This window comes from Camelus bactrianus, chromosome 8, assembly GCF_048773025.1.
Source record: "Camelus bactrianus isolate YW-2024 breed Bactrian camel chromosome 8, ASM4877302v1, whole genome shotgun sequence".
NCBI classification, from domain to species: Eukaryota; Metazoa; Chordata; class Mammalia; order Artiodactyla; family Camelidae; genus Camelus; species Camelus bactrianus.
Window position 1 is genome coordinate 37,344,395 of NC_133546.1, and position 27,610 is coordinate 37,372,004.

General features: G+C 40.7%; 1 protein-coding gene across 2 annotated transcripts in view; it reads left to right on the forward strand.

Moving 5' to 3' along the window:
* The first annotated feature begins 2,525 nt into the window (after positions 1-2,525).
* The window catches only part of MAN1A1 (mannosidase alpha class 1A member 1), a 151,483-nt gene continuing 126,398 nt past the window's right edge, over positions 2,526-27,610 (forward strand). Inside the window, exons 1-2 of one of the 2 annotated variants that reach the window (XM_074368421.1) lie at positions 2,526-2,816; positions 3,024-3,881. In XM_074368421.1, the coding sequence (XP_074224522.1) occupies positions 3,270-3,881 (612 nt within the window). In that variant the 5' untranslated portion in view covers positions 2,526-2,816; positions 3,024-3,269. The remainder of the gene's footprint in view (positions 2,817-3,023; positions 3,882-27,610) is intronic. The other variant, XM_074368422.1, reaches the window with a different exon arrangement.

Consider the following 27,610-nt stretch of genomic DNA (forward strand, 5'->3'; position numbering starts at 1 on the left):
AAGATCATGATGTGTCTTCAGGTAGGTAAGGTCAGGTGTCTGGATTTATGGGACATAGTCAAGGTTTTATTATTTGGGGACCAGAACCAGTCCCCTTTATTTTTGCTTTATCTCAGGATACAAAACAAAGCATTGTGTTTCCAGCTGTAGAATATGAGGTGCTTGTTTGTGGTATTGAAATCAGGACAAAGTGTCAGATTTTGCTTCTATAAAACGCACATTTTTACGTATTGAACATCTTGTACTCCTCCCTTACCATGAATACATAGGCCTTTGCATGGTTATTTTGAAAGCCTTCACATGGTTAATTTAATTGGTATGTCTCTTCAAATACCTTCTCTGTGAATTTTTTTTAAACTTGCTCTAGCCCAAATATGAGCATTCCCACGTTTCTCATCTTACCTAACACAAACTGGCACCCTTTAATACATATCCCATAATTAACCACCCATGCTAACTTCTTGTTTAACAGGTCATTAAAGCTAGCCTTCACTCATGATAAATCTGTTTTATATGAAAAATAGATAATAAGAAAGCAATATTAAAATAAGCTTAATAATGATGAACAGAAATAAACAGACCAGTTTAAAAAATTTAAACACAATATAGGTAAGTCAAATTTAAAGTTTTTAGAAAAAAAATTATCTTTAATCTACATGCTAAATTTTGAATGTTTCCACCTTAACTGATGGATTAAGTGCCAAACTGGTTTGATATCAAAAAGAATGCCAGAAATAGAATTATAAAGTCTTTTCATCGCCACTTTAACATGCACTTAAAAGTAGATTTTATTGCTTTTCTGGAATACTTAGTAATACTTATTTTAATGTTTCTAAATATTTTTGTGGCTATAAGAAATAATTCCATTCTTAAACATAATAGTTGAAATAATAAATCATCCCAAAAAAGATGATCATAAAGAGATTGGCTTTTAGGGTAATTATTATCTATTTGCCAAGAGGTAACTCAATTTTAGGATGTTGTTGGAAACAATATTCACAGTGACAAACTTTTCAGCCTATCTACAGGTTGCGGCTTGAAACAAAAATTACCCTTCCATCATTAAAAATAAAAATCATTTTTTTATTTTTCAGTCCTTCTAGACATTGTTACCCTGCTTGGATATGCTGCACTCTTCTGGGCATAGAATTTCATAACAGTTATCAAAAAACCAAGCTATACAGTTGGCTTTATCAAACAATAATTACCTATTAACAGAAACTTTGGGTGTATGACTCATTTTACACAAAACAAATAATGATGGTCAAAATGAATACTTAAATGAAAACTGTAATAATGATTCTTTAATTTGATGTTGTCTCATACAGTTTACCACCTGAAACCAACTGTATTATGGGCATCTTCCTGAAAGGTGTCAGCTGTTTCCTTTTAAGACAACAAGCAGAAGCAGAGCTAAAAATCACGTTTCCAGAGAAGAGTGAGGGATAGAGAATAAATTTGCTACAAACCAACCTTCAGAAATGGGAAATCAGCCAACTTTTTCCTCTTTGATAGTCTCATATGCAGAGCAACGGGGGAATAACGAACACACTTTGGAAAGTAACGCTGTCTTGAAGACACTATTGGATCAAGTCCGTCCTTCCTTAGAAGGAGTCAAACCCAAGACTTAATTTCAAGTGTTAAAATTTATTACTTGAAGCTATGGCAGCATAAAACTGTCTTCTTTAAATGGAAAATATGACCAACTTGTATGAGGTAAATGAATTTTGAAAGTGGGAGTGGGTGGGGGAGGTACACTTTTTTTTTTTTTTTAAGGGGGAGACGATGTATACGAAGAATCCTAAGCAACCACAAAACCGTAAGTCTCTTAGGATGTAAAAGGAGGTTAAACCAGAGAGCTCAAAAGCTGAGCTCAAAAGCTCTTCGAATCACAGCTCCACACCGCTCCACGCCGAGGGACTTTTGGGTTAACCGCTACCAGGCACCGAGGGAATCCCTGGCTGGGAGTTAAAAAAAAAAAAAAAAAAAAAAAGGAGGGAGCGGGTAACTGGAGAAAAGACTCGCTTAAGAATGACCCAGAGTCTGACAAATCTCTGCGAGACCCTGCCCTTCCCGGGCTCCCCTCGGAGCGGGCCCCAGCACAGCCAGGCTCAGGTCCGAAAGTGGCTGCAAGGGAGGTCCCGCGTCAGCCCAGGCGCCTCCTCCGCAACTCGAGTCTAAGCACAACCTGGGACCCCGGCCGGAGGCCGGCAAGGGATAAACTCCCCGATCCGGAGCACCACCCGCCACCTCGCGCCCCGGGCCTCCGCGACGAATCTGACCGCCCTCACTGCCGCCGCAACTCTCTCCCGCCTCGCGCCTCTGGGCCCCCGCGACCCCTCCGCCCCCGGCCGGGCCCCTGCGAGGCTGCGTTTCCCGTAAACTCCCCGCCCCGCACGGCCCCCTCCCCGCCCGCACGGCCCCCTCCCCGCCTCGGCCCCGCCCCCACGGGACCCTGAGTGGCGCGTGATTGGCCCGGCCGCGCCATCACTCTCCGGACGCGTCACCGCCCTCATTTCCGACAGCCTCGAGACCGGCAGTGGTATTAGTGCTCGCGGGGCGGAGGCGGAGGGCGTCTTGCTCCCCTGCTCTTCTAATCGCCCGCGGGTCGGCGCGCTCGCCCAGCTGAGCGGCGACCGGGGTTGTGGAGTGGCGGGGTTGTACGCTCAGCCGCCGCCTGGGAAGCGGAGACAGCTAGTCCCAACTCCGGGATGGGGAGCGGGTTAAGTTGACGAGCCTCCCACCTACGCTGCTCCCCTCTTGCACTGAGGTGCGCTGCCCTCTCCAGGAGGTGCCCGCACGCGGCCCTGCTCCAGGTGTGCACGGGACACCCCGCCCCCGGGACCCGAAAACTTCACCTCAAGTCCAAAGAGTGGGGTCCGAAGGCGGTACCGGGAGCAGGACTCGACTCCGCGCGGGGGGAGCTGTCCTAGCGGCTCGCACGGCCGTCGGAGGGCGGAGACTGGTGGAAACTTTATCACCATCATCGTAATTACTACGCTTTACTGTTTCTCTCCCCGCAGGGGCTGCAGCTAGAGGTCTGTCGCGCGTGTTTATTTACCAAAGGAGCCGCCCCGGGGAGAAGACCGGGAGGGGAGTTGTTACCCCAGGGGATACCTGCAGTCCAGCCAGGGGGTTTGGGCGGCCTGGATGCACAAGACCCAGCCCCGCAGCCGCTGACGCCGGGCGGCGGCGAAGTTTGGCTGCTGAGCGGCGCGGCGCAAGGCCACTGGACAGCGGGCAGCCCGGCGGCGGTGGCGACAGGAGCGATGCCGGTGGGGGGCCTGCTGCCGCTCTTCAGCAGCCCCGCGGGCAGCGGCCTGGGTGGGGGGCTCGGCGGTGGCGGCAGCGGCAGCGGCAGGAAGGGGTCGGGCCCCGCCGCCTTCCGCCTGACGGAGAAGTTCGTGCTGCTGCTGGTGTTCAGCGCCTTCATCACGCTCTGCTTCGGTGCGATCTTCTTCCTGCCCGACTCCTCCAAGCTGCTCAGCGGGGTCCTTTTCCACTCCAGCCCCGCCCTGCAGCCGGCCGCCGACCACAAGCCCGGGCCCGGGGCACGCGCTGAGGACGCGGCAGATGGGCGATCCCGGCGCGGCGAGGAGGGCGCACCCGGGGACCCGGCGGCCGCCCTGGAGGACAACTTGGCCAGGATCCGCGAAAACCACGAGCGGGCTCTGAGGGAAGCCAAGGAGACGCTGCAGAAGCTGCCCGAAGAGATCCAAAGAGACATCCTGTTGGAGAAGGAGAAGGTGGCCGAAGAGCAGCGGCGTGACAGGTCGGTGTTCAGGAAGCTGCCCCCGGTGTACTTGATGCCCCTCATCGGGCCGGTTGACCAGGAGCCCACCGACGCCGCCGTCCGCAACAAAAGGGCGAAGATCAAAGAGGTGAGTGCACCGGGCTGGAAACCCCTCCAGACCCGCGGTGTTTTTCTGGGAAGAAACGACAAACCTTTGAAACTCTTAAAAAGGTAACATTCTAGTGTAGGGGGACATGACTGTAACAGTACGGTGTGAGGGGACGTGGAGGTTTTCCACTTCTACCAGGCGCAGAGTCAAAGGCTCTTTCGTTTTCCTTTCTTCAGTGTCATAGTAGATGTGGCCATTTATGATCTGAGGTTGAATCCTGTTGTTTTTAACTTGCATGCTTGGGTGAGAATAAGCCACACGAGGTAGGTATTAAATACATGGGCAGGTGCTGTGCAGATCTCTTCTTTCACCGCCTGATACATGGTTATTCGTCTCTGAGAACAGTGGCAGTGAGGGTCTCAAACAGCCCCCTGATAAGGCTTGGAGTGGCTTGGAAATGAAGCGTGAATGTAAACGCCAAACACCAATCACGCATGATAATAAGGTTCTAACACTAAGCCAGCACACCTCGCCTTCAGTCATGTGGCCCCCATTCTGCCAAGTGGCATCGTGTCTGTACTTAACAGACTGTAAAGGTGAAACCTGACAACTTCCTATCATAGGGGGCATACTGTAGTTTACTTTTCAAAAAATGAAAAATGTGAAAAATCAGCCGACTGCCTCTTGCATTTCTGGTGATGTCAGAAAAAAAGAGTATTTCATGTGATGCAACAGGTTTGCCTCCACAGCAGCACAATGATGACAGACTTAATCTAGGGCAAACATGGACTTTGATAAGTCTTTCATAATTTCTTTCCTGTTATTTTCATTTAGAACTTGTAACGTGTGGTTAACTCATGACCAGCTTAAAACTGAAGAGGACCCTTAAAAATCATTTCAGACTATCATTTTAAAGATGAAGGTTGAAGGCCCAGAGGCCCAGAACGAGTTAGTGACTGAGTCAGGGCTTGAAGCCAGGCTTCCTCCTGTGACTAGGCTCTCTGTGGACATGCCTCCTTCCACAGCTACTCTCCCGCGTGAAACTATGCCAGCCTGGATTTTTACACACTCCAACAGCTGTAGCAACCATATTAAAAGCATTCTATCCCAAGTCTTGATTCTAATTTCTGCAATACATTATGAATGGAAGCAATGTTTTTTTATCATTTTTTAAGGTTCGCAGAATCTCTGTGAAAACAAATTGTGTGTTTTGACATTGGACAGGTAATCAGGAAAGGAAGCTTCCTGATTCCCCCCATTTTCAGAGGGTAAAAAGAATTTTGAGGTGGTGAAGAGGTATTTAGCTTAAGTGGCTGCAGGATAGAGGCAGCTTGATTGTCGTAGGATTTGTGCTTTTATTATAAAGACCAAATGAATTTGGTTAAGCTGTAATTGAGCAAGTTAAAGTGGAATTGGTTGCCCTAGGCAGAATGTCTTCATTTGTCCCCCTGCACAGATAGCTTCCTTCCACAGCCCAACAGCCTTTCTGTTCTGAGACCCTTCCTCAGGCACAGAGCCCTCCCAGACTTGGGGGAATGGATTTTACTCCCCTGGATAATTTCTGTCTAGCAGTTTCCTTTCTCCATGAAATCCTGTCAGGGCTACAAAACCAGGAAGGTGGTAAAAGCTCTGCTTCTCACCAACCATCTCTCCTCTTCATCTCTCAGCTTCCTTGAAAATATCCAACCAAAACCTGTAGATAAATTAGCCCCAAATCTGAATCTGCTTATGCTCCACTTAAGTTTGAAGCAGTGTAATTCACATGTTTCATGCCTCTAAATTCCCATGAGCTGCTAGTTAGTGCAGATCACAGTTGTCCAAGGAAATTATTTTAAATACTAAAGACGCATGGATATTAAAAAGCTGTTGATACTGAACAGTGGTTAAAAGTGCATTTAGAGCAGAAGCACTGGGACAGTAGCTGATTCAGGACAGAATATTAACAGTATGTATATCTGTCCCTGTTAGAGTCAGGTTATCTGTGTCTCTAAATCAAAAGGTCTTAATTAACCATGTAAAGGAAATTTATGTAGCCTTCTGTGTCCATGTGGTGCTAACATCTTAGTACTTACATGTTTTGAAACTGCCCAGTCTTGCATAAAGTGGTGGAACTAAAGGGTTTCTTTAAGTTTCATGTTGCCATGAGAACTGTCTCCCACTCCCTGCCCCCCCAAAATCCAGCATAATTAATTACCATTAGTATTTAGTCAAAAGCTAATGGGAAGAAATGGTTGTGTTTTTTCATCAGATTAGTTCAGGCAGATGTGTTCCTTTGTAAACCAAAAAAAAAAGTAACATGTTATTCTAAAACTACACTATAAGTGTTCCGTTTTGGAGAGGAAACAGTGGTATTGATGCCGTATTTTCTACTTTTCTAGTTCTCTTTATGTATTTAGATTCTCAATTACACCTGAATGTACTAATGGTTTTAAAAGTAAAATTTAGAAGCTATAAGCAAGTCTAACATGTTGGGAGCTTGGGCTATAATTTCTGAGCAAACTTTTATTTTGTAAATTTGGTTTAAAAAACAGCCAATGCTATTTTTATATTGCCAACACAGTTGTGTTGCTGATACTGCGGTTAAGTTTTTAACAAATCTGTGGCAAGGGGAAACAGTCTGTAATTTCAAATAGGATATTTGTTGCCTAGCACCTTTCACAAAAAGGTCCTGCCTGCTTTTCAGTACTGATTTGATGCATAATAAATATTTGATGTAAAACTTAAAATTGAAATAAAGACACCCCCTATGAAAACTTTGTGACTAAATTAACTCTGAAATTTCCCTGAAATTTATAATACACACATGGTAGATATTTTCATGAGATTGATCCTTTTTAAAATTGTGTTCAAGTTGTCCTTAACTTTAGAGAGCAGTAGTAAACAGTGAAGTACAGAAGTTAAATAGTACCCTAGAAATTTTAGCAAAATAGTCCATTTCCCCTTCTACCCCAGTCTTTTTTAAAATCAGGAGGGTTTTTGGCAGGAGTCCACATAAAGAGCCTATGCTGTCCTTTAGGTTTAGAGCCCTAATCTTAATTTAGAGTATGAACAATTTTTTTCCTTTTTTGGAATTATGGGGAGAGTCCCTAAGTAATAGGGGCTGAAGACAGATTGTCAACGGGATTCCCCCCTTCTCATTCTGGAACCCCCAGTCTAAATGGGATGGGGAGTCTGACAGCTATCTTTGGGTCTATCAGGAAAAGTTTTAGGAACAGACAGTCAGATATAGGGTCAAAGTTGTCTTCTCTAGGTTTCTCAAAACAGGCTTCTGTTTTTTATTCCAGACCTGTTTACTAAATCATAAGTTTAAAGAAAATTTTCATATAGATGGCTAATGGTGAAAGTGCATTTTTATGCCTTACACTAGCCTTAGGTTGTTCTTGAGTCTATAATTTATGTTAACTACTGACGATTAACCTTTTTATTAAAGATCAGACATAGGAATACTCAACCTTAACAGATTAACACAAAACATTCTTATTTTGAAACTTAACTTTCCAATTTATTTGTCTGGGTAGTTCTGGTGTGGAAGATGATATTTGCAAAATAATAAAGGTCACAATTTGAAGACCTGACTCTGAAGGAGCTTAGGTGCCCTTGGGTTACCTTGACTATTCTGCTCACCCAGTTCTGCAACACTGGACATTGAACATGGGCAAATGGGAGATTGCCCCCTGGTTAGGACCTTCCCTAGAGCAGGTAGGTCATGGAGTGTTTGTAAAAGATTTCTCTTTTTAGCAAGTAAATGAATAAATTAAATTTTCAACAGTGTAGGTACTAGAGTAGATGCTGACTGTTGAACATAAATATACAAAAGCAAGAAAAGATTGTTAGCAGATACATTAGTCATGCCCAGCTTGATTTTCTGTAAGCTATTGATCATTTGTATGGGAGGAGTATTCTGTCTTCCTCTTACTGGGTAATTTAACATTCCAATAAAGGAGCTACATTTAGGATCTAGAACCTAGTTAAGACTCTGGAAAAGAAGTTAAGAAAGATGCATTTTCAAGTAAATGCATTTATATTTCTTAGGTGAGCTAATAAACTAAACCACCTTGAGAAATTTACCCTAGTATTTCCTATGTGTAGAAAGTGTCTTTGGATGAGATCTGAATTTGCTAGAATTCAGTGGCTTACTTAACATATTTGTATTAAATTATTTAATAAGCTATGGCAGTACAAATTTTTTATTAGAAAGAGTTTAAAACGTGTGTCTCAAGGTCAGAGGGGAGGAATACTTGCAGATCAGTGTGAATGATGAGGGCTAAATAGACGGGTAGATCAGCACTGCCCTGGACCATGCTTATACCCCACAACCCCACAGAGAACCTGTGGCCTTTTAAGTTCTTCATCACCCACAAAACCATAGAAATGCATGTGTTTGTCAAAGGGGAGTTTTAGTTGGTCAAAATAGGAGCAGCCACACCGTGAGCTCCAGGAATACTATGACATGCCTTCTCCTAAGCAGCCAGAAATGACAAAGGAGAACCAATGTTTGGTAGTTTAAGGAAGAGATTCTTTCTCTGGGGAAACTAAGTCTTAACTTTCCCCTCAGTGTTCTTAGTCTAGTGCCTTGTTTAGTGTTAAATAATTGAACTACCTCTAACCCCCCACCCTTCACTCCTAAATCTGTTTCAAGGTCCTTTACACAAAGTCTGCAAATGATTTGTTCTGTTGCCAAAATATGGCCAAAAAATATGCCATAAAAATAACTCTCTAATTTTAAAAAGTAAATGTTATGCTCTAAGTCATAAAATACTGTATCTGGGTGAGACTTTAGAGATAGATACAGTAGAGGCAACTGTGACACGAAGATTGCTCTGGAAGTCGCATTGCTAGTTAGTGGTAGAGTTGAGAATAGAAGTCCAGTCCTTGGTGAGTGTTGCTCATTGTTCTAACATGGCTTGCCTCCTAAATAAAATGCCAAAGAGGTGTATAAATTGACAGCCCATATTCATTATTTGCAGATCCTAATGTCGGGAATGTCAAGTGAGTACAAAACATGTACAATTCTGCAGTATTATAACTTTGATCTCGTATTTGTTGTTTACATTAACTATACATTAAAAAAAAATCTTACGAGCAGCATGATTTAGGAGGCCTCTTTTTAAAACCGCTCAGCAACAACTTGATAAAACATCTTTTCTCCTTTTAAGATATCTGCAGGAAGCAGAGACGTTTGTAATCACTTGGTTGCACTTTCTTTACGAAGAGAGGTGGGGAAGAAAAAAGAGGGAAGGGAGGGAGGAAAAAAGAGGGAAGAGAGGTAGCCTGGAGAAGAGGGGTGTGCTAGTGTGGGGGAGCTCTTTCACACTCAGTGTGCATGCTCTTTTGACATTGCACAAGAATTGAAAGCTAACCTGCAGGACTGTATATTTTTAACGGTGGACACCTATGGGCTCTTCATTATAGGAGCACACAGTTCTCGCCACCCAAGTAGGTCCTGGAGGTTCTCTGGATGCCCTTACCTGTGCCTGCTCCACTAATTTGTAGCAATGTGTTGTGGTGAGAAGGGCAGGTTTTGGAGTCAGATGACCTGGGTCTGAATCTGGCCTCTTCTGTTTATTAGCTTTGTGACTTTAAGTAGTTTGTTTAATCTTTCAGAGCTTCAGTTGTCTCACTTGTAAAATGGAGGTAATAAAAGTACATACTCTGTTGGATCGGAAAGCTCAAATGTGATCAACCACACAAAGCCCTTAGAATGGTATCAGGTATGCAGTAAGTGTGTAATAAATGCTGCTTGCTATTATTACTGTTTAGTCACTATCTAAAGCCATCAAGCCAAGATGACATTGCTTCCTATACTGTTTAATACATCAGGGAAGTGGGTAATGATGCTTCTGAAAGTTATCAAAGACAGTTCAAATTAAGTTTGCTTAAAGGGATGTATTTCCAGTTCATCAAGCTGATCTTTCCAGACAGCTGTGATTTTATTGTGCTACTGTCAACTCTGATTTTCTAAGATTCCTGCAAAATTGCAAATAAAATTTTATCTTTAAAATTACATACTTTTTCAGCTTCTGTAATTCAGAATATGTGTTAAAAAATTAACTTGCCTATTTCTCATAGTCAAAGGTGCTTGTTCCTGAAGTACTATCTTCTCAGAGTGATCACAGTTCTTGAGCTACCTCTTGAAGCATTGAAACTGTTCCCCAAAATAGAGGGAATTAGTAAAATGCATTTTAACCTGTTTTGTCTTTGGAGGAATGTTTTTAAGAAGGGAGAAGAAAATTCTTTACATTTAGCAAAAATTTATATAATTATGATTAATTCTATAATTAGAGCTCAGTCTGTCATCTTGTAGTCAGAATTCACATAAATCACTTGTACTTTGTAACTCACAGATTTGGGCTTTTTTTTTTTTTCTTTTGATAGCTTTGAATTTAGATTTACTAGGGTATCAGGCCCAGAAGGACCTCAGACCTCTGGAAGCCCAGTACTCATTTTACATAGGAGAAACAGGGCGCTGTGAGCTGTGACCTCCTGAGATTCCCCCAGTGCACTAACTGTTGAGCTGAGAACTGCCTGGGAGCTCTCAAGCCCTGCTCCACCTGGGATACCTTGATGCTAGTGAGAGCAAATGTTCTGGAGGCTGGCTGGCCTGGTCCTCCCCCTTCCTCAACTCTGAATAGCAGGCCAGCAGAGAGAAGCCCCACTGAGACCATCCTAGAAGGAGATGGAATGTCTTCATTTGGTAAGGTATTGCCTGAGAAAGCAATCCTGGCTAATTCTTCTGCTCTGAAGAATGCGGCAGCACTGCCCCACCCCCACGGAATCCTGATAAAGACTTCTGTGATCATTAGGTACCTGAAAGAAAACCAAATGAGATTAAGGCTTAAGAGCATTTAAAAGTCGCAGACCTCATTTCTGTCATGAATACCCTGGCAGTTGCTTTAGGTACGTTAGAGCCCAACAGACCTGCAGATAATCCAGAACAGAGATAATAAAATTCAAAAGCCCATGCATCCTTTGTATTTACTTGACTTTTGTAACTAAAATGCCTCCTTTGCTTCCTTTTTTTCTGTCGGTCTCTTTGTCTCCCTGGCTCTTAAGCTTATCAAAGGCCCCATCCCTCATTTGCTCTAATACTTTCTAGTCAGCCTTGCTCTAAATTCTTTCATACAGTGACACTCAGGCCATATTATACTAGCTTTCATTTGCACTTTTTTGTGTATATCTATGTGGATCTCCCAGCAGATTGTCTTGTCTCCAGTCTGTAGTGTGAGGGTGCTTAGTATGAGAGGAGGCCTGGAAATGAGGGGATAAAAACCTGGTGAAGGATGCCAGGTTCTGCAGGGGAGGTTTAATGACACAGCGCACTACACACTGAAACAGTCTTTGTTACAACACCGGTGGGGATGCCTGTTTGCCTAGGCCAGGAGTTTATGAAAAAAGGTGTGGCAATAATGATGTACACTGGCCTGTGAATGACTGTGGTTGAGACCTGAACCCAGGCCATCCAAAGACCGTGAGCTATTGATGGAATCTTCATATCTGGCAAATCCTTCTTTACCAAAGGATCTTTTCAAAGTCCTGTGAGGAGCACTTGATTCTTCTCAGGGAAAAGAGGGTCCAGAGATAGGAGGCCAGGGCTTTTGGCCCACACTGGGGGGTGGCCACATCCATCTTCCCTGAACTGATGTTCAGGACATGATTGTCTGACCCTAGTTAGTTCCTTTCTCCCAAGAATATGAGCTGAAACTACTAAAAGCTTGTGTCTCCTCACTGTGTATCTGCCTGTCGGGGCATAAGGCAAAAGGACAGACCTGTGGAATGATTAAGGCAGCACACGGTGTGTACCCAGTCTCAAAATCTCCTTCTCAGCTGCCTGAAATTTCACCGTCAGTGCCTCCTTTTCATTGATGAATTGCTTCTTAAAGGGTGTTGTTAAAACGTTATCACTAAAGTTGCCTGGCAGAAATTACTATCCTTTGAGATTTGTCTTAGCAAGGGTGAGAATAGGTTTATAGAAGCAAGTATCTTTCATGGTGTTATTTCATTATAAAGTGATGCTTGCTTAGGAAAGAACATTTTGAAAGTACACAGGAATAGAAGAAAGAAAAATCCTTCACAGTTCTATCACTCAGTCACAAGCAATGTCAACACGACTTCCCACCCCAACATGTTGGGTATTTTTTCCCACAGTTATAAGCACACTATGTATATATGTTTTTTCATTTTCTTTTAAAGTGCCATTTTATGGTAGCATAATATATGAAATAGAAGCATCATGATTTATTTAATCATTTCCTTGGACCTAAACATTTAGATTATTTCCAGTTTTCTGTTTTTATTTTTTTTAAAGCTGAGATAAACACCTTTGTCCATTAAGATTCCAGCTCATTTTTTGTCTCCATCCCCCATAAGTAAGATTTCTCCTTAAATTCCTGATAGGGGAAATGAATGGGTCTAAGGATAGTAGTACATTTTGAGGGATGACTTTCCAAAAACAATGTACTTTCTCCTGTAATGTAATGAACACAGTCTTTAATTTTTATAAATTTCATAGGTGATGAAACAGTATCTTGTATATTTAGTTTGCCTTTCTTTGAGCAACACTGTCTCCTGAATTGGTTGACTGGTTGGATTTCCTCATTGTGAGCTGTATGGCACAAGGAAGTTTTGAAAGGAGCAGGATTGGGGCAAAGGCAGAACTTGGAGGCCTAAGGAGTAGGGTATCAGAGAAGCTGTCCAGAGGGACATTGGCTCCTGAAGGAAGCAAAGTCATGAAAAGCAATAGATAGCATTTAATTAAAAAAAAAAAAATTGCTCCTTCCCTGGGTTGGATGCCTAGGATTAAAAGTGCTCTTTGTTGATAGGTGTACCTACCACGCACTTTGGAACAGCCCCCTTTCCCCCTTGCTGAGACCCAGCCAGCCAGCTTCCTTTGGCTTTTCTTCCTTATTGTCATTGGGTTTTTGTATCAGATATTTGAGGAAGGCAATGGCCTCTTCAGAGATCTTGGGAAGGAGGGAAGGCCCTTCTCTTTTTAGAATTCATCAAGATGGTTTCCTAATATTTTAAGGTCATAGTTGAAGCTCAGAAAGATTCCGAATAGAATTTCAGGAGTGATTTTAGTGATTCCAGAAAATGGCAAGTCTTAACAAAGCTGAATTCTTAAAGAAGAAAAATTAACCAAAAGGAAATTGTTGATAAGATTTCATAGCAATTCACATTTTTGTGTTTGAAAGGGCAGGCTAAACTTTGTATGTTAGAGGCCTTTGGTGTTTTAAATAGGATAAATGCAGATTTTTGTCTAAGATATTTTATTTTAGAATAAAAGATTTGTTTATGAAGTTAGGCTCTGGGTTTTTGGGTTTTGGTTTTTGATTTTGTGCTAACTCCTTCAAATAAATGTATTTTTAGTCATACTTCTTTTTAAGATAGTGAAGAGCTGCACATTTTAAAATGTGTTTATACTCTGACCTTGGTTAGTTCATAGAAGTCTGCCAAATGCCAGAACTGTTTAAATTGGGCTTTGAGACTGTGTTAACATGGTGAATAACGATTGACATAAATGTACTATGTTATTTTTATAAATTGTGGTTTGAGATGATAGTAATTTTTAAATATTTAGGATGCTGGTCTCTGAGACACATTATTTTTGTAGTCAACTAGCAGTGTTGTTACAATATATATAGTCAACTACAGGTTTTCGTCTCATGGTTAGAAATGCCTGAACTGTGCATATTGTGATTTCAAGAGTTGTTAGCCCAAGTGAGCAGTTTTGTAAGGCATCCTCAGTAAGTGTAAGAGAAACATTACATAGAAAGAGGCATATTTTATATTTGGCATGCATTTAATACATTGTGTGCATTCACTCATACTATGCATGTTGATTAGTCTTCATTATTTAATCCTCCTAGGATTTGCTTAACTTAAAATTTGTGATGAAGAATTTAGCTAAAAAAAAAAAAAAAAAAAAAAGCCAGTGGGGTGGAGGCACAATTGGAGGAGCATAACAAGTGAAGATGATTTATTAAGTACTGTTGAATGCTGCTTTAGCAGTTAAGATGAATAAAAATTATGATTTGTTAAGTGTTCTATCAGTATTAAGATAAAGTCATAGGAGAGATTAGAAGTACTTCTGTTTTCACTTCCTCTGAGTGTATAAAATGTCTGTGATGTTGGTTCTTCATAGTCATGAATCTGTTTCCTGACCATCATGCTGAGAGTATGAGAAAGGGTTGCCCCCTTATTCATCCACCAGCGGGGTAGCCCTGGACCTTGCCCATAAGAGGACCCAGTAAATATCTTGCGAATGAATACACCTTTTCAAACAAGTGTACTGGGAGGAGTTAAATATGACACCTTCCCCTCCTTTAAATAATCACATATTCCAAAAGTGGTTTCCACTCAATTGGGGAACCCCCTCTACCTGTCCTCATACGCTACAAGCCATTGTCTTGGAGTGAAGATTTGATTTTTTTTTATGTCAAAAGTCATTCAGAAGCAGATCTAGTGAATAAAGAGATTTATCAACATAGGAAACACCTTTTCTAGTTTTAAAGTTATTTTCAGAATGATTTATAAAATGAAAATCTGTACTCACTTTTTTACGTGACTTGTAAACTAGCTGTGAAGGTGGATCATCAAAAATCTTTTGAGCAGATGTAACATCACTGAAATAAATGTGGATGCTTGTGAGAGTCCTTTGAAGGTCGACTTACTTGAATATAAAAAGTTCTGTTTTGCTTAAAAGTTAATCTGCTTTATATTTACACCCAGCATTTTGTTTTTCAGGCCTATGATTTTTAAATTAGGTAGAGTCCTCATTTATTTTTCTTCATTATTATCTAGAGTCATGGGCTACATTTAATAAGAGTTGTCATTTTTCTTACATTTCAGCTTTATACATGATTCACCCTAAAGTTGGTGGGGTTTTTTTTTCCTATCACAACAAAAATTGTTGAGAGACAATTGTGTTTTTATAAGTAATGCTTACAGAGTACCGCATCAAAGTGAAAAATCATAGGTTAGTTGTTATTTCCACTAGAGAAATTAGAATTTAATAAAAATTTTCTCTGTAAGAAGGTGTGATATTTTGAGAAAGAACCTTGGTCCTCTGTTTCCCAATTTAATATTGTATCTCCTGAAAAGTGTAGTCTCATGTAAATAATTGCATGGTAGAGGCTTTATGAATTTCATGAATTTGCACACAGAATGAATTTCCAATTCATTCTGCAGATCACTATTAGATTAATCTCCCTAAAATACCCCTTCTCTCACGTTGCCCAACTCAGAGGTTTTGGCGGGCCTCATTTCCTATGAAGCACTGATTCACACTTCAGGCAGCTTCAGAATGACATGGAAGGCAGATTAGCACACAGATTTTTGGGTGCTGCCCCCAGAGTTTCTAATTCAGTAGATCTGGGTTGGCCTCAGAATTTGCATTTTTAACATGTTTCTGTGGGTTATGGTGATACCACTGATCTAGTGACTAAAGTTTGAAAAACATTGCTCTAGAACATCTAGAAGTACAGACTCCTTAGGCTGGCATTCATAGTCTTCTACAAAGTCTGCCTCTTTTGCTGGAGTCATAGCCCTTAAATTAGGAAGGACTCTGTGCTTCAGCTAAACTTGCATGCTGTCTCCAAAACACATCTAATTTGAGGCTTTGATTTATTTTTTCCTTCTCAAATGGAATATCTTCTCATTTGCTCAGAATCTATGCCACCAAGAAGCCCTCTCTCACATTCCCAACCTTTACTGATCTATCCCTTCTCCAAACTCACATGCATTTGTTGTTTCTGTCTTTATGTGTTGCTAATTTCATGGGCATGTATTATCTTCCAGCTAGATTTTAGACCCCCTCAGTATGGAGATGAGTTTTTCTCTCCTTTAGACTCATGGCCCAGAATTTAGCAGTGGAAGACAGTTTGTCTTAAATATAACCAAGATGAGAAACAATTTAAGTATATCACCAAAATTCTTTACAAACTAGTCAGAATAGCAGAGTGGAAACCCTTCTTAGCCTCCCTTTCCACCTCTGTGAATTGGGGCTAATAATTCTCTTTTGCAAAGTTCTTTTAAGAATTAAAGTAGAAAATGTATGTGAATCTCTCAGTACAATGCCTGGCATGTAGCATTATTCGATAAATAGCACTTATTTATTAGCAACTAGGGATTGATTGAAGTAATAGGTTAAGAAAAGGGGTTGTTGGTAAGAACTGGATTTGAGAAGTCACTTCCAGGAAAAAGTTTTGGCTGTCGTGTTGCTATGTTAACCAATAGCTTGTATTTTCTGCTGTTACCCCCTCCTTAGTTGTTGCCAAAATCCTTGCTTCCTGTGGCAGGAAAGTAAGCATTCCTTTGCCTTGTTTAAATTGTTAGCCCACAGAAGTGATGCTTGTCCTTAGGAAAACCAGGGAGAGGGTGTCCATTCATCAGTGGCCAGTTACCTCTGGCTTTCTGGCCTGGTGTCACACAAACACTTAGATTTTGGGGGAAGGAAAAAAGTGGAGGGGAAGAATGAAATCTAAAATGCCTTAAGGGCATAGAAAGAAATAACAGAAAATGTTTCATTCAGAGATAGCTACGGGTATAAATTTAGCTCAATAATTAGGCGTATGGTGCTTTCATTTAGGAAGTATCTACACCCTCTGTGATAAGATCCATTGGTTATTAGAGCTGCTGCGGCTTTAACTACACTGGCAGCAGAGATTCCTAGTGCATTTCAAACAAGAATTGAAAAGTGAAATGGAAAACAGAATTAATAATTTGTTCTTGGTTGGTTTTAATCTGCTCTTTATTAACTTTATAATTTATGCCTGGAGGATTAGATTTGGAAACAGAACACCAGCTAATGTTCTAAAAGTTTACTTCCTTCTATTGAAACATATTCTTAAACACTTTCTGGAGAACACTTTGGCTGAATTTAGTCTTAACATGAGAGATGGTACTTAAATTCTTATGATTCAACCTAAAATGATAGAAAACTTTTGATCTATGATTTTATTTTTAAGTTTTTTCATGGTAGATTTCAAAGTAAAATTTATTAATAAAAACTGATTGATATAAAGAAGTAAAGATATTTTTGTTGGCCATGAGTATGTTTTATTTAGTCTACTTTTATTCTAGCTTTTTATTTTTTGCCACCATACGACCTCCCTCACTCCAGCCCCGTCTTTTTTTTTCCAGATTGCTGTCAGATTGCTAGTCACCTTAATAATCAGGAATTTAAATCTGTTTGCCGTTGGTGGTAAGGAAAAAGAAGAAAAGTTAAAATAAAAGGAATATTTGTATTGCTCATGCCTTGTCAAGTGTTTCTCAAATTGATTGAAAACAAACAATTGTAATTTTATAGATAGGAAAGTGTCCTATTCCAAGATGTAGCATGGTGTGGTGACCTGAAATACAGAGCTTTAAAAACACTGCCCTCGGGGGGGTGGGGAAGAGAGATACTGCTCATCTGTTTCTTTCTTGATGCTTCTCTAGTATAGTTCATTAGAATATGCCTGTGAATCTGGGTTTCAGCATATGTGCTTCTGTGGCTGTAGTTCTCCACCCACCTGTGATCTGGAGAATTACACTCTGGGTTTTCATAAGGTAGAGGCACTAGAATTTAGGCATTTCGAAGGGTCTTTTGGGGGACTAGGAAGAAATTAAATTTGACAGACTATAATACCAGGACTGACTTAACCAGTTGCAGATTTCTCTTCAGGAAAACTACTCTGGATGTATATGTTCTTGATAAATGAAAGTTTTGACCTAAATCCTTTACTCTGATGTTGATGTGGTAACAGAGGCTTAAGATTTTATAGCCAAATACACCACAGGTAGTCAGGTATTAGCTGTAGCTGTCTCAGTGTAGCTGTATTTTTCTGTCATGCTGTTTACCCATGCTGTTAATCATCTTCCATCCTTTTCTGTTTCCTCTCAGAGAGAGGTGGTGCTAATGACAAAAAGGTAAATAGCAGAAGAGTAGCACAAGTGGGATTATAGCTGTTACACGTCAGATTGCTAGTCACCTTAACAGTCAGGAAGTGACTGGTTATCAGCAGGGACCTAGCAGCACTCTGGCTTCCTGGAACCTTAAGTGGTGGATTCCAGACATCAGCACTGAGTCACAGGCAAATCACCTTTTCCCTGACCTGCAGGCTCTCACTGCTACGCCATAGAATCCCTGGGGGAGAAAGCTGTCCGATTACATGATTGGTTAGCATTATTTGTGGGCCGTTGTCTCTCAGGGGAATTGCTTGAAAGCTGTCTCAGGAAGGAATGCCTTTGATCGGATTTGAAATCTCAGGCATCACCGTAGTGTTGCTACAGTTTTCCAAAACACTGGAGGATTTTTGCAGACAGCACTTTCAGGAGCTGATGGGAAGGTGGTAATCTAAACTGGCAGGGAGGGCAGGTATCTTCCTCTACTTCTAGGTGAGATTACTGCCCCTGTACTTCACTCTGGACTGTCCTGTCTTCACAAACCCCAGGGGCACAGAACACATTAGTGATCATAAAAGGGAGGATATACTGCACTCCAGCTTTCTACCTTCATATAACAAGACCCCAAGTTAGCTGTTTCTTTATTAAATAGAATTTTGCCTTAATATTTTAAATAAGATTTTTATTCCTTAATTGACTCTTAAACCTCAGCTATTAATTTGTAGGTATATTTGTTTATGAATAACAACAATAATAGTAACAATGCTTGGTAATTTTCTCTTTTTCTCTAAAGTTGAGGTAGCTGTCAAGACTAAACATTTAGTTAAAAAATACAGCTTCTTGGTTATACTCTAAAATATGCTCCCTTCTTTCCCCCAATAGCATGCGTGTGTTAGTCTCCTTGTTTTGAGAATAATCTTCTTAAGTGATTTTCTGCATAGCTTGATCTATATATAATTAAAACAACCAATAACTAGATTTTCACAATCTCATCTTTGCATAGATTGTGTCTCCTTTTTCTGCAGTTTTAATTCTAGAGTGGTGAAAAGTATGAAAGTAATTATAGCATACCATTTGTTGAGTGTTTACTTCTTGTTAGGCACAGTGCTAACCACTTTACATACATAAACGCATTAAATTCTCAGAACAATCCTGTGAATTCAGTATTATTTCCCCTATTTTACACACAGGAAATTGAGGCTGACAAGTGTCAAGCAAATTGCCTAGAGCTCCTGGGTGCCTCACCTGGGATTTGATATGGGGTCTGTCTGGCCCTGGCGCGTACCTACTCCCACTGCGCTAGCCCGGATGAAAGCCCCTCAGCCCCACCCCCCATGCCTTGGGGCCCCTGAGGAACTTACCCATCGTGACTCACCAGGACTCCTGCCACAGAGGCACTCCTTTACCTGTAGGAGTGTGAGAGTTGACACTATTTCTGTCTCAGCTTGTGGCAAACAACATTCTGAGTTGGGTTTAAAAAAATTTTTTTTAATACTTAATTCTGAAAGTAAAACCTCTGATCAATTCATTTGGAAAAGCTTTTCTTAAAAGCAGTATTGTATTCAATATATGTGTATACACCTCAATGATACGTATGCATATAATATATACATGATTATGTGTGTGTATATAATGATTTCAAATAATATTTGAGGCACCAGTGAAAGTAATTGGAATTTCTGGAAAGTTGTTTGAATCAAAATGGAGAGAAAAAAGATAGTCTCTGAAAGAAAGTCTGAATTTGCTTCCTGTTCTCCCCCTCGTCTTAGGGCAATTATGACTCCTAAATTTTAGAATAAATAATCTTGCAGTTACTTAAATTTCAAGTGAAACATTCCATAAAGTGTGACCATATTAACACAAATGAAATGTGAATTTTAAATTCATGAAGTATATTACAAAAAAATATGTGAGTCCACGTAATACATTGTTACTGATTTGACACTCAGGTTTTATATAGAAGTGACAACAAAGGCATGTTTAATTGGTCCTAAGTATGGTACACAGGATGGGATAACTCTTTCTAAAGTATATGCAGATGAGGCAGTACAGTAATCATGCACATCCAAACTTTTTTAAATAACTTTAATGTCATTTTCCTTTAACAAACTAAATTAAGAAACATTTCCAACAAGGTCCTTCTAGAAATATTTAGGCATTACCATCGTGTGGGAAGCACTGGAAAGACGGCAGTAAACAAGACAGATGGAACCACTGCCCATCTGGAACCCCCAGGAATAAAGAGCAGGGCCGTGTGATAAGTGCTTTGGGAGGGAAAGTACAGGGTGTGACGGGAGCATGTAATAGGAACAGTTAGCTCAGACTTAGGGGCTTCAGGAGCACTTTCCAAAAGTAGTAAAGAATTAGATATCGAATTTGCATTTTTGGTTGAGACTAGAGTCAGGGGCGTGTGTTAAAAGACTCCAGGTGAGAGATAATAATGGCCTAAATGCACAGAGGTACTGGGGATAGAGAAAGTGAACAGATCTTTGAGAAATTTTTAAAATATTTGCAGAACTTTGTGAGCACTTATATTGAGAGGGAGGGTGGATACGGAGTCAAAGATGGTGCTTGGGTTCCTGGCTTGCACAAGGGGTTGAGTGACAGTGGGGACCCAGGCAAAGGAGAGAAGTGGGGGGCTGTGATGGACTTGATTTAGGGTGCTTTGCATTAAATGAGAAGGATGTCCAAGGAGAGAAGTTCTTTCACAGGCAGTTGGAAATATATAAGCCTTGCAAAGAGAGCACTAAACGAGAGTTACCAATCTTAAGACCATCAAGCCATGGAAGTAAAAAGCTCCCTCAGGAATAGAGTCCTGTAAGAAGAGTCCAGGGTCTAAAGCCCAAGAAACACCAACATTTAGAAGATGTGCAGAGAAAGAACAGAAAGGAGGCGTCAGAAGCGCATGGAGAAAACTAGAGTATGGCGCCCTGGAGCATTTTTGGATTTTTGCTGTTCTGAGAGGTGAGTCTCAGCAGTGTCAAAAGCTGCTGAGAGGCAAGAGAAGGACTGACTGAGAACTGGCCTTTGGATTTGGTAACAAGTTGGTAGAAGGAGACCCCTTCAGCAGATTCCGTTGCATATTTGGAGTGGAAACCAGATTGTAGTGGAGGTAAGGAAGTACAGAGACAACTCTTCCAAGAGTGCTGCCGTGAACAGGACTAGAGAGATGGGATGGAAGCCGCAAGGTGACAGGGATGATGAGTAGAGAACAGGGAGCCTGCTAGGCACTGCTGAGCACACATTTGGGGCTGGCGGCCGTGGAGTTCTGATGGCCCCATCTACTCACTTGTTTGATTTTCCTTTAGCAGGATGCAGCCGCTCTGACATATCTGGAGGAGGCAGACAAGTAGACTCACTTAGTCTTGGGGTTTTCCCAAGTGTTTGGAACTGAGAGAAGATGCCTGGTCCCAAGTGCTTTTTTGTAGAACCTGATACAAGAATCATTTGTTTGTAAGAATACAAATTCACTCAACTTAGGTTAAAGAAAGTTGGGGGGTGGTGCTATTTATTATTAAAATAAGAGGAAGTATCTCATGGATCCATGTGAGAAGTGCAGCAAGACCTTGCAGGGCCTAGAAGTACGAATCTGGAGGGCACCTGGCACCAGGAATGTTATTCCTCCAGTTTCTTATCCTGGGCTACTTGATCTTTCATCTGTAGATGTATCGGCTTTATTCTTTACTCTGCAAACAAGTTTACATGGCCAATGAGTTTAAGTACTGATGGAGGTTCTAAAAAGCATCTCAGAGACTCAACTCCACATTCCCAGAACAGAGAATCTGACCCAGCTATAGTTAGGTGTCTAATCAGCTATGGCTGGGGATGGAGAACTGACTTTTAGCACCAATGCAGCCATGGCACAGAGCCTCCTGAATGTTGGAGAGGAGAGGGTTGCCTGGCTGCACAGAGGTCTCCCACCATCTCTGCTGCATCCATCTTCATTTTTCTCAGTGGAAAACTCTCTGTTGTAGGACTCCTACTTAGAGGCAGATTGTCTGGGGTTCTGGTATATGTTCACTACAGAAAGTTCTGCCTTCTTGAAAGGATAGTTCACCAGCCTTAGCATTTTCATGTTATTTCAGTAACTGTGATAACAAACATGCCTGAAAAATATCAGTTCATGAACCAAATGCACCTGCCCTGAGATGTTCACTATTTAATAACCTATCATATTGCTGCTTTGAGATGTGATGAAGTCCAAACTTTTTAATGGTGAAAACAGACACACAACAGAATTTGATTTCATATTTACAAAAAAAAAAAAAAATCTTAGCATTCATCATCTTTCGAAATCCTATCAGCCCATCAAAACACAACTTAAATGTTATCAGTTCCACAGAGTATTACCTGTTCCTGTCCCCCTTCAGCAGAAAATCATTTGTCTTTCTGTGCTTGGTTTAAGCCTCTGTTAATATATTTATTCCAGTTTTACTGCTAAAGGCAGCACATGCAAAGGCAATGAGATGAAAGAGCTCTTGGCTTTGTCACTTATGAACAGCCTTACCCTGTGCAAGTACACAATGCCTTTGAGCCTTTCTCATCTGTAAAAGGGATGATAATGCCTTGTTTTCATGGCTGTTGTTAGGAGCCAGTGAGTGAATGGATGCAAAACTATTTGCTTCCACTATGACGCAGATACTGATTATCTAAGGAAATAGTTTGGGGGTTGAAAGACCAGGTTTCTAAACCCCTGTCAGCCACCTGGTAATTCATAGCATGACAATGGGTGAATTACTGCTCTTCCTTGTCTCAGGCATATTGTGTGTTGTGTTAGGTTTTATCGCTGCTGTAACAAATTATCACAATCATAGAAGCTTAAAACAATACAAACTAATGTTCTGTAGGTCAGAGTCTGAGTGGGCTTGTGTCTTTTGGTTTCTCTGCACTCGGTCTCATAAGGACAAAATCAAGGTGCCGGCTAACCCAGGCTCTTTTTTGCAGGCTCTGGAGGAGAATCCACTTAAAGGTTCATTCACATTGTTGTAAAATTTAGTTTCTTGTGACTGGAGGGCTGAGGTCCCCATTTCCTGGCTGGCTGTCAGCCAGGAGCCTCTCAGCTTCTAGAGGCTGCTTGCATTCATACTTACATAGCCCCTCCATCTTCGAACAGGCAGCATCTGCTGAGGGAAATGGATCTCTGACTTTCCTTTCTGCTGCATCTCTTCTGTCTCTAGCTAAAGAACATTTTCTGCTTTAAAGGCTCAAGTGACTAGATTAGGTCTGCCTGAATAGTCCAGGCTTATCTCTGTACTTTAAGGTTATCTTAATTATCCTCAAGTAACTTTCATTATACCTGCAAACTTTCTTTTTGCCATGTGAAATAACATTTTCACAGGTCCAGGGAGTGGACCTCTTTGTGGGGGGCAGTTCTCCTTAGCACCTGTGGGTATCATGTGTGATGCAATATGTGGAGCTAAGTGCAGTGCAGTCCCTTACATACATTACTCAACAGCCACTGGTGAATTATGTGGCCTGTGGCTGTGGTTTGTGATCAACCAAGCTGTTAGTCAGGAGGTATTTTGTGCCTCGGGTTACTGGTAGGGGAAACCAAACGAAAAGAAGCCAGGTTTTAGAGTAGTTCCTTCGTGTATAACTGACTCTTAATTGCTATATGCAGGTAAACAGGAAAGAAAAACCAGAGATGTATCCACATATAAAGAGTATTGATAAGTAAGAAAAATATTCTAGTCTTTATTCTTACAGCTTTTGTTGAGGCCTTTGATAAAGTATCTTATTTTCATTTCATTATCACTTTTATTTTACAAATGAGTATTCTGAACTCAGTAGGGGTGTGTAAGGTACCCAGTATTATAAACTATTAAAAATCTAGTTCTGATTTGTATTTATTCTCTGTCTATCATAGCAAGTGTGGTATAGAAGTTAGGAGCACAAACTCTAGAACCAGACTCCTTGGGTTTGACTTCCCTCTTTGCCACGTATGTGTTTAGTGACCTTGGCAAGTAACTTAACCTCTCTGGACCTCAGTTTCTTCATCTGTAAAATGGAGGTTAAAATAAACCCTACTTCATAGAGTTGTCATTGAGGATCAAATTGAGTTGTGCCCAGTACATGTGCTGTAAAAGTATTAGAATTATTATTCTAATTAAACCGTTTGTTTTAACCATTGCTTCTCAACCAGGGCTATCTTGCCCCCCACTGCACGGGACATTTGGCAATGTCTGGAGACATTGGTTGTCACATCTGGGGGTGTATGTTAAGACATCTAGTGACTTTTAACTGAGGATATTCATTCCTGACAGCCATGGGGCTCTGAGTTCTACAATAAAATAACAATAATAATGATAATGATAATAATAATGCACATTTTCCAGTGTCAAAAAGAAACCTTACTTTGGCTATCTACTTGTCTATTTTTTAATATGTATACAGATTTCACAAGCGTGTGCTTAACCTCTAGAATACATAATTGGGTGTTAGAAATAATCTGTTCTTGTGAAGAAATGAGTAGAATTTCTAATTTTCCTAATTTTCCAGTGAGTTTTCTTCTGGAGATCATAGGAAAGAAATTACTGAATTCGGGGATCTGCTGTTCCTCTGTCTGTTGAAACACGGTAACAGTCAAGATAACTACCCACTATAGTTACCAATTTAGAATTTACCTACATTGTAGCGTATGGCTTAGAGAGGCCTGAAACATGTATGCTGGTGTCAGTTTTATTTCTGAATTTTATATAAAGCTGTATTTTGTATTTGCTGTCTTCAATCCCTCCCCTTTCATTCTTACACATAGGCAATGATTTAGAATACTCTTCAGCTAGTCCTTTCCACCACCCCTCACCCATGTCCTCTCCACCTCAAGTTCAGCAATTTGAGTTGTCTCTCACTGTCCAGGATGTTTATTCCACTCTCACTTCTCATAGAATTTGTCCTTTTGATGATAGGGTCAGTTAGTCACCAGTACCTGCGCTACCACTGGGTGCACAGAATTGGTTAGACTGACATCCGGGAAGGAAAGCAAAGAATCTGGGGGCTTCCCCTTACCTTCCTCTGTGTTAACTACCTGAAGACACTGAGAAACACAAGACACAAACACAATAACCTGTCGCTGTAAATCATCATGGATTAAGCAGAACACACATGTGCTAGGCACCAAGTAGTTACTCAAAAGTACTTGATAATTGCTTACACGATTAATGATACAGTTGCCAAGTATTGGTAAAATATATGATTGTATTATGATAGAACTAGATTTTTCTGTTGTATTTAACAAATTCTGGCCTTATATAAATATTAGCAAAAGAAGAGTGTTCATTGGTGAGGATGACATCCACTCTGTCCTTTCTGGGTCATTATGTTATACACCTGTAGAGGTTCAAAGAGGAACAACCAGGCGCTCCATTTAAAAGGAACAAACAAAATGTTATTCATACAAACCGTACCTGCTATACTTTGTCATCAGGGCCAGAAACTGGGAAAAGCACTTTACAACAGAATTACAATATTTACTGTGGTCTTTCTTTAAACTTCACAAGTTTGTTTTTGTGATACTCTTTAGAAATGGTGGAACAGTGATAACTACTTCTTCACAGACTTCATGATTAAGAGGAATTAGTTTTTGGAGTAATTGGCATCTTTCAGGGATTTGGACAAGGACCAGCTCATTTCCTGTCGTCTCAGGCTGTGAGAATAGAGAGCCTTGACTGTCTGCAGCCACCTCACTAAGGATTTGGCTGCATCTTTGAGCACCAAAAGATCAAGCTACAGAGCCATTGAAAATGCATTAAAGACTTACTTCAATTTTGAAATGACTGTAACCCAAGTCTTATTTTGCTGCTTCATAATATAGAGCCTTGTGATGAAGACATTTTGGAAAAACTCTTAACAGCTTTACCAGTGAAACATAGGGATTGCTTAAGTTTCTCCACTGAGAATTAGTTGATCTGGGGGAGAGGGGACCTTAGATCACAATGAATCAGTACTTACATATGTTACACTATAGGAAGAACTTTGGTAAACAGGATCATTGGCTCAGCAGCAAACATAACAGAACTATGCTTCTTGCCTGTACTTGTACGTGTAGAATGGCATTTTATTGTGGAGGGCTGAGCCAGTGGCTGGAGGGGACTGGGCTGAAGGTAGTGATCATGCTAGGAAGGCAGTTCCTTTATAAGAGGTGGTTACCAGTAGTCCTGAGAATAGAGCTAAGGAGGGAGTGTGGGTTTCAAAGAATACCAGCAGCAAGGCATATTGTAGTGGTCCTGGGTCTAAACTGAGCAGATTCCAGTACCCAGAGGTGCAAGTCAGGGAGAGAAGAAACAGTGGGACCAGAATTACAGCACTTAGTAATGCTGGTCAGACTTATGACACAGACGTACAGCTGTGCACAGGTTAGCCCCTGTTGGACAGTCTGTGAATGTGGTATCAGCCATGTAGCTGTAGGCACACAGATGTTTGTGAAAGGAATGGACAGTTCAGCCTGGCATAAAGGAACAGGTGGCAGGGTTGGGAGTTGGAGTCCAATATGAGGACAGCTGAGCAGTTGCACCCCACTGGCCCACTGAATCTGTTCTGGAGTTTGCTCTCTGCCTGGCTGACAAAGGTTTCCTTCTGTGAACACATCCTACAGAAGCTGACCATTGCATGGGGTAGATGTTTGCAGGTAATATATTTTAACCTATTTACTAGATTTTAGGACCTCAGATCTTTACCAATAAAATTTTGAAGTAGGTAGTTAGTTATTGGGAGGGTGTCCTTCTAAAACAGGACTAAAGCAGCAGGCAGAAGGGACAGATCTCTCATAAATCCTGACAGAGCATCTTGGGAGAAGGCAGAATATTCTCCTGGTTCTGAGAAGCATTTTAAACAAGGATATTCTAAATCAAGTTAGAGAGTCCTAAGCCAAGGACAGTATTTTATATTCAGTGCTAGGAAAGTACTTCCTGTCGATGGTAGAAGGTCATACTTCTCTATTTGGAACAACAGTCTTGTTTCCAGAAATGAAGGATATAGAATTCTAATATTGTTCAAACAATGAGAAGAAAATACATAGTGTAAGACAGTCAGTTTATATGGAAATTGATAGTTGAAGATCACAAATATACTGACCTATTTTAAATAAGACTTGATGTCATTATAATAAAACATAGGGGAAAAAGTTGTATTCTTTCCTGTATAAATATATATACATATACATTAGAGGGAGAAAATTTTTACGTTAGAGAGAAAGATATTGTAACTCAGCTATGACACTCCATAAAAGTAGATAAAAATTAAACACTTCAACTATTATTGTTAGTTTTACTAATCAGAAGCATAGTATCTAGTAAAAATATGATTTTACAATTTTTTTAACCAGAGCACTTTTTAGTTAGCTTAACAAGAATGGCATACAAGTATTAGGGTAAATCAGTTTTTACCAGCATCACAGATAGGTTCTCTTATAGAACTTATAATCCAAAATTATAACATAGCCATCTTCTTTGATAGTAATATTTACTTGAATAATTTATCCCACTTTGAATAAGTATTTTACTTTTTTCAAGCAAAGTGGAGGAAAACAGCTCAGATTGTCCCATGAAGTTACTATTTTCTGGGTGAATCCAAGAACCCTGACCACATCCTTTTTCTTTTTTTTAACCAGTTATGCCTCTCTCCCCAATCCCTGCAATACACTAGACCTTTAAAGATTGAGGAAAGGACTCAAGTACCATAATTTCTTTGATTAATCGTATTATTTATTATTATGCAACTGTTCTGATCAAACCTTTAGAGTGGTTTCAGCTACCAAACAATATTATGAAAAGAAATAATACAGAGGAAAACTTCCCATTTCCGCAGATTAGGGGTATGGTATAAGTCCAGTTTTGATATGATCACTTAAGTTTTTAAACAGCAACCAAAGGAGAGCTCCTCAAATGTTA